The 13926-nt window shown below is 37.1% G+C and overlaps 1 protein-coding gene across 9 annotated transcripts in view; it reads left to right on the top strand.

Annotated features, from left to right (window-relative positions):
* Nucleotides 1–6300: 6300 nt before the first annotated feature.
* Nucleotides 6301–13926, top strand: part of MFAP5 (microfibril associated protein 5) — a 119115-nt gene continuing 111489 nt past the window's right edge. The window contains exons 1-4 of one of the 9 annotated variants that reach the window (XM_087888440.1): nucleotides 6301–6515; nucleotides 6806–6868; nucleotides 9264–9302; nucleotides 10513–10551. In XM_087888440.1, the coding sequence (XP_087744566.1) occupies nucleotides 6506–6515; nucleotides 6806–6868; nucleotides 9264–9302; nucleotides 10513–10551 (151 nt within the window). In that variant the 5' untranslated portion in view covers nucleotides 6301–6505. Of the gene's footprint in view, nucleotides 6732–6803; nucleotides 6869–9263; nucleotides 9303–10512; nucleotides 10552–13926 lie in introns of all 9 variants that reach the window. The other 8 variants (XM_087888447.1, XM_087888444.1, XM_087888442.1 and 5 more) reach the window with 8 other exon arrangements.

Below are 13926 nucleotides of genomic sequence, written 5' to 3' on the forward strand. Positions count from 1 at the left end.
GAAAGTGAGCGAGTGAAAGTGATTTGAAAAAAAATGGCGTCCAGCGTTTGAGTTAACGAGCTAGTGAAAGTGGATTTGTGAAGCCTCCCTGCTTTGCTACAAAGTTGTAAAATTGCTACAAAGTTGCTCTATCTAAAGAAAAAATTTCTTTTGCTAAAATTTGACTTTGCTTTACTCTAGTTCCACCTGATTAAATCTGGGGGACTTCTTTAGAAGTTTCTGTGGAAGAGGGAAAGGAAAAAGAACTTCCCTCTTCAAAAAAACTAGCTTACGTGGCACGATGGCTTCAAAGAAGCAGGAAGGGAAGGCATCAGGGGGGGGATCCCCCACACATAAACATCAAACGCAACTTCCCCCTGCTCAACAGTTACAAACTCAGAAAAAAGAATTTGATGTGGCAGATTTAAAAGAATTTATTTCTAAAACTTTGGATGATAAATTTCAAGAATCACAACAGGAGATAGATGATAAACTTCAAAAATCACATCAGGAGATAGATGATAAACTTCAAAAATCACATCAGGAATTTTTGCAGGAAATTAATGAAGTTAAAGACATGGTGAAACAGAATCAAATTATGGTGACCAAAAAAATATCAGAAGTGGCGTCTGGCCTGGCAGATTTTATTGGGAAAGTTGATTTTAAAGTTGAAGAATTTAAATCAGAAGTTAATGTTAGGATGAAAGATAATGACTATAAAATTGATGAAGTTGACAATAAAATGCAGAGAATTGAAGATGAGATTGTTATGATACAATTCCGGGCGATGGAATTTGCCATACGGCTTCGGGGAATTCGAGAGGAGGAAAGACAGGACTTGAGACAAGTTTGCTCTGAAGCCCTGGCTAAGATTTTACAAGTTAATCCTGATTTGGTATTTCATAAAATAGATAAAATTTACAGAGTGAACTCTTGGGTGGCCAGGCAAAGACAATTACCCAGAGATGTGGTCATATACTTTACTGAGAGAGAAATTAGAAATGATATCCTGCAAAAATCTTTTCACACTTCTATACAAGTGGGGGGCTCACGGCTTGTAATTTTTAAAGAATTACCTCCTAAAATGCTGAAAGCTAGAAAAGAATTTGATTTTCTTGTTAAGGAATTGAAAAATTTACAGATACCCTTCCGGTGGGATGCACCAGCTGGGGTAATTTTCAGATATAAGGGAGAAGGATATCGGTTGAATACCGTGGAGAAGGCGCAACATTTTTACAGTACTATTCTTAAGGAAAGAACACCATCTCCACGTACATCTACAGTTTTGGAGATTAAGGAGAGTGAAGAGAGGCAATTGAAAGAACAGTCTAAGCAGGAACTAGAAAACGTGCAAGGTGCAGAAGGAGGTATTCTGAGTGAGCCATTGCTGGATTCTTCTCCAATTTTGGATTTGATTCAGTTGACTGAAGTTAAAGATCAACGTATAACTAGAGCTCAATCCAAGCTACTTAAACAAAAGCAACAACTACAACAGGAAAGACAAGACAAGAAGGCAGTTAAGAGCACTGCACAAGAGATTGGCGCTATGGGAGGAGCGAGATCGAAGCTCTCGGATGAACTTCAAGCATATTGCTCTGCGCTCCAGAAAGAGGCTAATGACCTTTAAGTGTTTATCTTGGAATGTCAATGGGTTGAATTCAGCACAGAAAAGAAAAAAATTATTTACATATTTGAAACAATTTAATAATGATATAATATGTTTACAAGAAACGCATATTACAACTCAAGATCAAAAATATTTGATAAACTCAAAATTAGGAGTACATTATATATCTTCAACTTCGCAGAAAAAGAATGGTGTGGTTATTTATGTAAATAAAAAATTAACAGCAAAAGTTATAGAAGTAGATCAAGATGGTAGATTTGTAGCAATTGAATTGTTTACAGCAAATGGGCAAATTCTTTTGATTGGAATTTATGCTCCCAACCAACAACAGGATTATTTTTACAAGATGTTACATACTAAAATATTGCAATGGGACTACAGATCTATTTTAATTATGGGAGATTGGAATGGAGTAATTGATTCTAAATTAGATAAAAAGAGCTTGGCAAAGTCTAGAATTAGATTACCACAGACCTTTTTTGATATGAAAGAAGATATGGAACTAAAAGATGTTTGGAGAATACATAATCCAAATGAATTGGATTACACTTTTTTTTCTGATAGACATAGATCCTTTTCTAGGATTGATTTTATCTTGTTGTCAAATGATCTACTTGTTAAGACAAAAAGAACAAAGATTTTTCCAAGAACTTTGACTGATCATAGTCCTGTATGGATAGAAATCGAGATGGATAAGGTTGAGAGACGTTCTTGGAGATTAAATGAGAACTTGTTTAGATATGAAAAAAATATAATAGAACTTAAAAAGCATTTGAAAGAATTTTTTGAAATAAATTTGAATAAAGGTACCCCAATTGAAATTGTTTGGGATGCAAGTAAAGCTTATATGAGAGGGGTACTCATCTATATGAACTCTAAACATAGACTGTTCCGACAAAAGAAAAGATCTGAGTTGGAAATGGAAATAAAGAATAAAGAACAGTTACTTATTAAAAACCCAACAGATGAAAGAATACGAAGTGCTATAAAACTTTTGAAAGACCAATTCCAAATGCTTATGGCGGAACAAGTTGCAACAAGCTTACAATATGCGAAGCATAATACATTTTGCAATGCTAATAAACCGGGCAGATGGTTGGCCTACACATTGAGGAAAAAACAAAGTATGCGGACTATTGACAGTATTGATATTGGAGGGAAAGAAATTTTTCAACAAAAATTAATTAAAGAAGCTTTTGTGGATTATTATACTAAACTATATGCCAAAGAAGAGGTGCAGAATGGACTTATAGAAAAATATTTAAAGGATAAGAGAGTTACAAAAATTACTGATCAACAAAAGGAAAGAATGAATTATCTTATAACAGAGGAGGAGATAATAGTAGCAATTAAACAGCTAAAAACAGCTAAAGCTCCTGGCACGGATGGTTTGACTGCAGTGTATTACAAAACTTTACAAGCTGAAATGGTGGGACAACTTGGAGATTTATTTTGCAATATTCAACAAGGGGGTAAAATACCCCCATCCTGGACAACTGCTTATATATCTTTGATACCAAAGGAACAAGTTGGTCCTAAAAAACCAGAGAACTACAGACCAATATCTCTTTTGAACACAGACTATAAAATTTATGCGAAGGTATTAGCCAACAGGTTGATGCCAGTAATCCAAAAGGTGATTCATGAGGACCAAGCGGGATTTATTGAGGGCAGATACATGAAGGACAATGTAAGGCAAGTAATAGATTTATTGGAATATCTTGATAAGAATAAACAGATTTCTGCAGTGCTGGTTTTTTTGGATGCGGAGAAGGCCTTTGATAGAGTGGATTGGAATTTTCTACTAAAGACTTTAAAAAAGATGGGCTTTGGGGACCAATTTACACAGGCGATCTCAGCAATTTATCAAGAGTAAAAAGCACAGATTATTATTAATGGAAGTTTGACGACAGAGTTTAAAATTGAAAAAGGAACAAGACAGGGATGTCCGTTGTCCCCACTTTTATTTATTTTAACATTGGAAGTCTTGCTAAACACAATACGGGACTCAAAAATTTTGAAAGGCATAATGATAAGGCAAGAGGATTATAGAATAAAGGCATTTGCAGATGATCTGGTGGTTACCCTATCACAACCAATGGAATCAACAATCCTGATGAATGACATTATACAAGACTATGGTAGAGTTTCAGGTTTTAGACTGAATTCAAAAAAGACTAAAATGATAGTCAAAAATATGACACAAGATCGTAAACATGAGCTTGAAAGGAGGGCAGGTTTTGAAATTGTACCTAAGGTAAAATATCTTGGAGTTCAGGTTGCAGAATCAAACATGAAATTGTTTCAAAATAACTATGAGGTGTTGTGGCGAGAGGTTCAGAAAGACATGGAGACTTGGAAAAAGCTGCAACTGTCTTTACTTGGAAGAATAGCAGCAGTTAAGATGAACATTTTGCCAAGATTTCTGTTTTTGTTTCAAATGATTCCGGTGCTTAAAAGTGATAAACAACTGAAAGTTTGGCAAACTGGACTTAATAAGTTCGTCTGGAACGAGAAAAAGCCGAGAGTGAAATTGAAAATTATGCAAGATGTTCCAGAAAGAGGAGGCCTTAAACTTCCAAACCTACAGTTATATTATGATGCAGCAGCTTTAACTTTAACAAGCGATTGGTTTGGGGGTAAAAAGGCTGGAATATTGAATGCAGAAAGTTTTGATCTTGAATTTGGATGGCATGCTTACCTATTTTATGATGACAAAGTTGATAAAGTATTTAAAAGTCATATACTTAGAGACTCTTTGATGAGAGTTTGGAAGAAGCACCGACTCAAATGGGATTATAAAATACCGCTATGGCTGGATCTTGGTCATACCTTGTGGAATACAAATATAATGTCACTCGGGGGGTTTTTATACAAAGAGGTTCTTTTTACAGATGCGGGCAGATGGCAGCTGAAGACATTGCAGACACTGTTGGATGAAGGGATTAATTTAACCTGGTTACAATATAATCAATTACAATTGAGATGGAAAGAGGACCAAAAAACTGGTATTATGTTGCATGAGGAAGAATTGGTTAGACATATAAGAGAGAAAGGTCCAATGCATATTAAAAGGCTTTATAATGTTTTGCTAGAAAGGGATTCAGAAACGGAATTAGTTAAAGATTGCATGATTAAGTGGGCACAAAATTTTGAAGAACCAGTGATGTTGGAAACATGGGAAAAAATTTGGGTTCAGAATGTTAAATTTACACAGTCGCAGAATCTGAGGGAAAATTTTTATAAAATGTTTTATAGATGGCATTTAGATCCTAAAAAGTTGTCATGTATGTACCCTAATGTTCAGCCAAAATGTTGGAGATGTGAATGTTTGGATGCTACGTATTATCATGTTTGGTGGACCTGTAGGAAAGTTAAGGCTTTTTGGATAAAAATATGGTGGGTCATGCAGAATGTTTTGAAGAAAAAAATTCAATTTTCTCCACAATTGTTTTTATTGGGCATAGTTAAGGGTTTTACACGGGATGAAACAAAATTAATATTGTATATGATAACAGCAGCAAGATTGTTGATAGGTAAATATTGGAAGAATGAAGCTTTGCCTACTATCGAGGAATGGACTTCGAAGATGGCCAGTTTTGCAGAGATGGCGAAGATTTCAGCATATTTAAAAGATTGTTCACAAGAGACTTATGAATGGGAATGGAAAAGGTGGATAGAATATGTTCAGAACAAATACCAAATTAGAAAGTATCAAATAGCTTTTATTTGAAAACAATGTATTAGAAATATTTTAATATAAAGAGACAAAGAGGGAAAATTATATAGGGGGAGGGATGGGTTCAGGTATATATATCAGTGTTATTAGTTATGAGTACATAATAGGGAAGTCTGGGGGGGGGAGGGTTAGGGAGGGTTAGGGAGGACGGGAAGTTTGGGGAGGGAGGTGGGGGGGTGAAAAAAGGGGTGAAAATGTAATTGTAAAACTTTTGCAATAAAAAAAAAAAAATAAAAAATAGAGAGAATAAATATTATGGTAAAAAGGGAATATATAAAGTGTAAATTTAGTTGAAATGACTAAAAACTGCTTAAATTTGTGAACCGGCCAATACTCTGTTCAGAAAAAATACAATATATGTTTGTTTGTGTGTTTATGGAAAAAAAAAGAAATTCAGCACTCCGTCACTGAAGGTTTGTAAGAAGACATTAGACAGTCACTTATCTAAAATGGTATAGGTTCTCCTGCTTGAGCAGGGGGCTGGACTAGAAGACCTCCAAGGTTCCATTCCATTCCATTCCATTCTATTCTATTCTTGCGCATATACTTTTTCTTAAAAACAACAACAACAACAACCCCCAAAACAAGCAAATAATGTGAATACCAAGATGGAAAGAATAATTCTCTGATCCAAAAACATGTTGGTGCCTAAGATGGAAATTTCCAGTCTCTGGAAAGTAAAATATTAATTATGATTTAAATTGTTAACTTTTATTTGTCTGTTTGATCCACTGCTTGGGCATGGCTACTTCTCCTGTCTTAAGACCAGTTATGGTTTATTTGTATGTTTTTTTCAGGAAAGGGTTATGTTGTATAGAGAGAATTTTCCTGGAAAAACAAATGCTTCTTCACTGTTCCAAGAGCAGGGAGACAGTGAGACTCCATTCCTGTCCATTTTTCATCCAGTGGGAATAGGAGGTGCTGAAGTCTTTGCAGTTACATTAAATTCTGGAATGAAATCATGGTAGGAAAGATTCCTCCCCCCACACTTTTCTCCTCATTCCATTGGGATGATGATATTGAAGCTTTCTAACTTTTCTTAATTAAATTTTGAAGACAAGCCAAATAAAAACATTGGGGAGTGGTTAGGAACTCTGGCCAAAATAGGGGATTAGTTGAAGAGGAAAGAAACACATCTGCAGTGAAAAGAAGCAGAGTTCATGGACAGCAGTGAGTGGGGAGGATTGTGTCCCAAAAACAGAGGATGATTTTTGTAGGAGATGATGCAGATGCAATTTACAACGAAAATCAGAAAATAAATGGATAGGAGAGAAGGATGGAAAGGAATGTAGTGTTATCTTCAACTCAAATTATTTGGTTTTCAGATAGAACAGTTGAGCAGCTGAGAAGGGAGGTTAAGGAAACTTCAGTTGCTGTTGTACATCAGTGAGTGAAAGGGAAGGGTATGTAAGATGTACGTAAGGAACTTCCATTTATTTTCTTTCTTTCTCACTTTGCAGGGATGGTGGCCTGTGGAACTCAGATGTTGCTGTGCCTCCTAACTATTGTTCTCCTGCCATCTGGTGAGTAATGTAACACTGTCAAAGTACAACACTTCTTCTGTTCCACCTTAAATTTGTGTTAGCCCATGGTATATTTTTTTTAAAAATTGGACTACCTCCAGAGGCAGGATTTGTAGCATTACTAAACTACAGAGCAACTGTCTTTCCTTTTCTCTTTAGTGTAATTTCTATGGTAGGAAAAATCCATGTGGACTATGATATGATCTCTCCATTTCCCTGCACAAAATGTGAAGGAGGCAAAATGTTTACACAACCTGCAAGAGCCCCAATTTTCCTTAGATAAACTTGTGAGTTTATATAGTGTGTGTTCTTACCAAATCAGAGAAGCCACCCTACACCTCAGTATATTGTGCAAGTGAATTATCAGTTACCATTTATTTTGTTACATACTGAAATGAAACAATCAGCGGTTATTCAGATTTCAAGAAAAAAGCTCTCTGTTATTTGCATCTTTTTTGTTTTTTTAAATTTGATTTATATGCCGCCCTTCTCCGGAGACTCAGGGTGGCTTACAATGCGCTAAGCAATAGCCTTCATACTTTTGTATATTTATACAAAGTCAGCTTATTGCCCCCACAACTGGGTCCTCAATTTACCTACCTTAGAAAGGATGGAAGGCTGAGTCAACCTTGAGCCTGGCGAGATTCGAACCTGCAGTAATTGCAGGCAGCTAGTCTTAATAATAGGGTGCTTTAGACCACTGTACCACCAAGGCTCTACAAGTGATATACATATGTCATATACATATACAAATGATATACATCTTACAAGCGATATACATTAACTTCTCCCAACAGATTCTTTAGGGAAAAAAGAATCTAGTGGGCACTAAGTTGGGGTTCTGAACTTGTATCTTTAAATTATAACTATGGCTGAGTTCACAAGTTAAGTTTGTCATAATGTGCCTTGTTCAATTTGGCTTAGTACTTTGTGTGAGCCATGATATTGTGGTTTATAAAACATGCCTAATGCATTAACAAGCTTGTTATCCCAATGGTAGGTTGTTCAAGAAATCATGGAAAATAAGCCAAGGTTTAATATAATGTGTAACTCCTCCTTGTGTTGCCTCTATTGCTTCACTCATGCTGTGTGGTCTCAGATATTAATATGATTAAATTCATAGACCTACTTTAAATTAACAGTATATGAGCTTTCAGTATAATATTTATTTTAAGAAATTTTTTTCTAAGGAATCATTGGGACCTGTTCTATGGGATGGCTGGAAATTTTAAACAGAAAATGCTTAGATTTATCACTCAGTAACAACTCCAATTATTCATGCGAGGACATAGGATGATTAAACTGATAAAAAACAGTATATAGCTGTGGTTTTTGTTTGCCAATTCCTGAATTCTCAAGCAGAATTCTGCTTTATAATTTTACCCTATACAGGATAAGTAGTGCCTACACATGCCCAACAAAATGTATTTTCTGAGAAGTAATAGTTTCCAGGATATCTTTGCGGAATCCTTTTTTTTTTTTTTTTTGGAGCTGAGAGTTCCTTGGTGTTTTTAATAAATGTTTATTTTTAAAAGTGTAGATGATGACATTTGAGCTGGGAAAAAAGCACACTAGCAGATAGTCCAAATAAACTTTAGCATCCCAGAAGCTACAAGCGTGCTTCTATCTGCCAAATATGAACATTTCAAATTGCCCCCACCTCTATTCAATATTAATTTAGCTACTAGAATATTATGGGCTGAATTACCTAACACAAAATTGTTGCACAATTCAAAATTTGCTTTTTCTTCAGAATTCAACATATATATGGGGACTTTTAATGTTTAGCAACCATTACTGAGATAAGGAGAAGAGAGTTAGTTGTGATATTTTACTCTGCAGTAATGCTAATTTTGATTAGAGAAATTTACTCTCATAAGTATATGGCCATCAAACATTTATTAACAAGAAAATTATGTCTTTTGCTATCATTATATATGTATAATGATATATTGTATTATATATTGTGGTCAAAGAGTAGCAAAGAGTAGAGGGAACTAACACATCTTCCCACTGTGCTGTTCCCCTCATAAAATGAGCAAACTCATCTTCCTGTTCGCAGGTATTTTAATGTAAAGAAAAAATAAATTATAAGATCCAGTCCAGTCATCTATGTCATATCTAGCTTTAATTATGATATTTTCTAGGTATCTTGGAATAGATGTTGTTCCTTGCAGCTCCCTGATCCAAATCCTACAGTTTACCATGAAAGTTAAACTATACAAAATGAACACCAATAATGGGATTACAATGGCTAAAATAATACTTCTTTAGCAGCCTGAAGATGTAGTTCCATAACCCAAAAAGTAGGACAAAGAAACCATGGCTTTTTTGTAACAATTATTTTATGTTCATGTATACAAATAAGAAATAACTTTTTTTTCTTTCTATTTAGAGTGGCTTTTGCTGGGAGTTGTTGCTCAAACAACAGCAGGTACATTTTGATTGGTTTTGTACTAATGCTTAAATTGATGTGCGACTGTATGGAAATTCTGACCTAATTTCATACATAATATTAACCTCTTTGATATAATGTATTTAATTTGATATAGTGGCTAAGGCATCAAGTTAGAAATCCAGAGACTAGGAGCGCTGTAGGCACAAATCCAGCTGGGTGATTTTAGGTCAGTCACTTTTTCCCAGCCCCAGGAAGGAGGGAATGTCAAGCCATTTCTGAAAAACATTGCCAAGAAAACTTCAGGCACTAATCTAGGCAATCACCAGGAATCAAGACTGCCTCAAACACACACACACACACACACACACACACACACACACACACACACACACACACACGTGATTCAAATCACTGAATCCTTTATTCTGAAGAATTATGGGTTTGGCTTCAATGTAAATCCATAGATTTGTTCAGAGCTGTGAGCTGAAAATAGGGGAAGCTACTCTATATTCTCTTGTACTATCTGCTCTGTTTCCTACAATTCATACAATTGGAGGGCTGAACTGAAGTTGGTCAAACTGTTAAAGATGAAAGCTTTTCCCTATCAATGGAATTTTTGGCTGAAAATTGTTACTGAATTTCTGGTTTCAATCAGGTTTAGCTGGAGGATGATTTAGGTTTCATAATTAATTTCTTAATCCACTTTATCCTCTTGTAACTGCACCGTGTAGCTTAATGATTCAAGTGATTAAAAGCTTTGTTCCCTTTTTCATTTTTATAAATTGTTATTCACAAATTGTGGTTAAGGTGATTCATTTTTTCAACAGCCTGCCCCAGGCATATTTGCAATACAAATCTTTACATCAATTATATTATATATATATAACTATATATATCCAAAGGGCCTTAGCATACATGGCTTGGAGAAGATATCAATTCCTCTCTTGCTTCACTCCTTTTTTCTTTTCATTCATTCCTTTCCTGTTGTCTTTACTTATTCTATTTTTCTCAGTCAGACCAGGAGTCACTTGCAATACAAAAGCATGAATATTCTAGATGTATTTCAGAATAAAAAAAAGTAGAGCTTTCCTAAGGGCAATAAAATGAGAATGGGAATAAGATTTCACCAGCACATCTGATTTACCTCTAAATATGCTAACATGCTGGTTGATGTGCATTGCTGTCATTGCTGCATTATTGCATACAGTGCAACAGATGACTCCAAGCCCATTGCCTCTTGTTTCAGGGCCTCTGGAATCACCCACAAATCCAGACAATGACTTAGGTGAGTTCTTTCTACTTTTTCTACATCTATTGTAAACATCAGGGCTGACTCATACACTGCATTTACAACATGTATGGCTTTCAAAGTATGCAGTTTAACAGAATTTTAGAATAACAGAGTTGGAAGGGACCTTGAAAATCTTCTAGTCCAACTCCCTGCACATGCAGGAGATCCTATACCGTTCTAGGACATCCTATACGAGCCACCATTCCAGATAAGTGGCTTGCCAGTCTCTTCTTAAAAGTGATGAAGACTCGGTTTAATGAAGTTTTGATCTCTCATGGCCAGAATCATCAGCTCAACTTACAAATGAGAAGTGCTGGAGAGGCAGTGTTGTGCATCAAATAGCACAACTCTGACTAATTTCTTTCCTATCTGTCACTTGTTCCTAGGTCTGTCACTTGTTCACCAGGATACTTTTAAAAAAATCTTACCTATAACCAGGTTAAAAATAGTTGGCAATTTGTGAAGAGAGGTTACTCAGTGTGATGCTCCCAGTGTACAATGCAACTGCCCACTACCCTCTTATTTGTTGCACTATTTTAAAATATGGCTAAACGCTCCTTCCTGGGGCTGCCTGTTACAGATGACACATGTGCAGAAGGGTTGAGCAATGCTTTGCACTGCTTCATCATTAATCCCACTCCTACCCCCATTGTGCCTGCCAACTGCCAGTGTCCTAATTCCCTGACAAGCTGAGCGAGATGACTTATGGTGCAGTGAATGGCCACCTCCAACACCTGCTTTGCTATACTGTTCTGTCCATACTGCTTAACATGCAACTTTCTAATAACTGTGATTGATAGTTCTCTCAGATGAAATTCCAGTTCTGCCCAACTGACAACACTCTGGTTACTCCATGTATTGAATTTTTTTTTTACCACAGAAACAACTTTAAGGTCTGAGTATTCCTTGCTGCCAGCTAGTTGCCATCCAAATTGTAGCCACTATGCAAGCTGCTGAAGAGCTAAAGTTTGAGAAAGGGGGATTAATTGTGAAGGTCTTAGCAGGAGCTGTAAACCCTAAAAACATCAGGTCAGGTCTGAGGAATTGGGATGAGGCTTCCCTAAGAAGGCAGGCTATAGGAATGTGATAGCAAACCTTTTGGGTTCAGTGTGTCAAAAATTCAGAAAATTCCAACTTGACTCTGCTGGCGTGTCACCCAGATCCCTCCCTTCACCTCCATCTAGGCCAGCAGTTCTCAACCTGGGGGTCGCGACCCCTTTGGGGGTCGAACGGCCATTTCACAGGGGTCGCCAAAGCCCTCTCTCACCCCCCCCCCACGCCTTCACTCACCCTCACCCTCTGCCTCTGTTGGATCACCATTCGCCGTTCGCTTACCCCCAATCTATTCGCCCACTCCCAATCTATTGCTGCCTCCGGAGTCCCAGCTGATGGCTAGTGGGAAAAAAACTGTTTAAACTCTTGCCGCGGGGCTTCAAAGAGCCGCCCTACAAGCTGATCAGTGTTAAAAGAAAACAAATGAATAGACCGGTGCCTGCAAAAATAGAAAAAACAGCCCCTTTCAGCTTCAGCATAGGTTAATTACCATAAGTTGATTTGATCAGCCTCCGCACTCTCAGCTGATTTGCTCTCAGCTGTTTTGTGGAGGTTCTGTTGCTAGCTAGCTGCAAAGAGGTAAATTCCTGGAGCAGATTTTTTTTCCCCTAGCTATGCTGAAAAAGCGAAATTGAAAGTAAAGCAGGGTCTTTGCTGCAACGTGACAAAATGAGGCAGAGAGATTTCTTTTTCTTTTTCCTCACCAAAAAAGGTAGGTGCAAAACTGCAAACAATGGGAAATTTAGGGCAAAAGAGGAGGTTCAAGATTTTAAAACACAAAAGAAAAAAAGCTCTATTTAACTAGGGAATTGTAATAATTGAGATACTATTAATTGTATATTGTGTTGAAAGCAGAAATGGTTAAGTTGTGGTTTCGAGGAATATATGGGGGAAATTATTTGGTTTATTATTATTGGTAAATATAATTAATTGATTTGTAAGAAATTGGATTGCATGGAAATAATTGGAATATTCATGTTCATATTGATTAATATACAAAAAAGATAGTTATATAACTAATTGATTTATATTAAAATGTTGAATTTGTATTAAACAACTGTATTACATAATTACATAATTAACCAATGTGAGGATGGATATAAAAATAGATGACAATGCGAAGGGGTATAATATAGAATAGAAGGAAAAAATTGAATTTGATTAAGATTAGAGATGAGGATGAAGGGTAATATTAGTTTTTTTAAAAAATAGATGAGGAATAAATATGGTAAAAAGGAAATATAGAAATTGTAAATTTAATTGAAATGACTAAACACTGTGATGGAAGAAATATCCTTCTGGGTTCTGCTCCAAGTGGGGAAAAAGACACTGGAAACATGGAGACTGCTTGGAAAGATGGTTTAATGGTGGACAGGATGACATGGCTTGAGTTCCTGAACAGAAAAGGAGCAGATACAGTAAATCCTCGGGTTTTTATGCTCTCTCTGGCTTTGCATTTCTTGAGGCCCCAAAAGAGTATCCTGATGGTGTTATGTATGTATCTATTTTGTGCGGGAAATTCAAATGCAACAATGCTTTGTGATTGGTTAACGGGTGTTTCAGTACTGTATATAAGGAGGGCTGTTGCCTGTGGTTCTTTGCTGAAGTCTCACCCTGAATTAAAGAGCTGTTGTCACTAGCTTGCTTGTGCCTCTCGTTATTCCCGCGCTACAACATTGGCGACGAAGGTAGGATTGAGGCCACAAAAAGCAAATCAAAAGAGCTCTGAGTTTCAGCCAGGGTGACGAGCGAACACGGAGACACACGGCAATGTCTGCCTACTTTCCGCCAAAACCCTTCGACCCGACCCGTGAGAAGTGGGGGTCGTATCTGACCAGGTTCGAGTGTTCCCTGGAAGCAAGTGAGATGCAAGGGCTCTCTGCGAACCGAAAAAGAGCCCTATTCTTGAGTCACTGCGGGCCAGACTTATTCGAGATGGCCGAGTTGCTCTGCGAGCCAACCCCAGTCCAGACGGTTCCCTGGGACGTCCTACAAGCAAACTTAAGAGCCCACTACGTTCCCGTTCCTTCGAAATTTGTACAGCGCTACGAACTCCGGCAACGAGTACAAAGAGAAGGAGAACCGGTCAGCGCATATGTGGCTGCCCTTCAAAAAGCCGCAACGCATTGCGACTACCGGGACTTAGACAATGCGCTACTCGAGCAGTTGATTTGTGGTGTGAGAGACACTAAATTACAGAGGCGCCTTCTGGCGAAGCCAGATTTAACGTTAGCCGGTGTACTCGATGAAGCCAGAGCACACGAAGCGTCTACAAAGGCTTCTGAAGCGCTACAACGGCCACAGCTGAGCAAAGAT

The sequence above is a fragment of the Pantherophis guttatus genome, chromosome 2, assembly GCF_059756535.1.
Source record: "Pantherophis guttatus breed Tessera chromosome 2, ASM5975653v1, whole genome shotgun sequence".
Classification (NCBI taxonomy): domain Eukaryota; kingdom Metazoa; phylum Chordata; class Lepidosauria; order Squamata; family Colubridae; genus Pantherophis; species Pantherophis guttatus.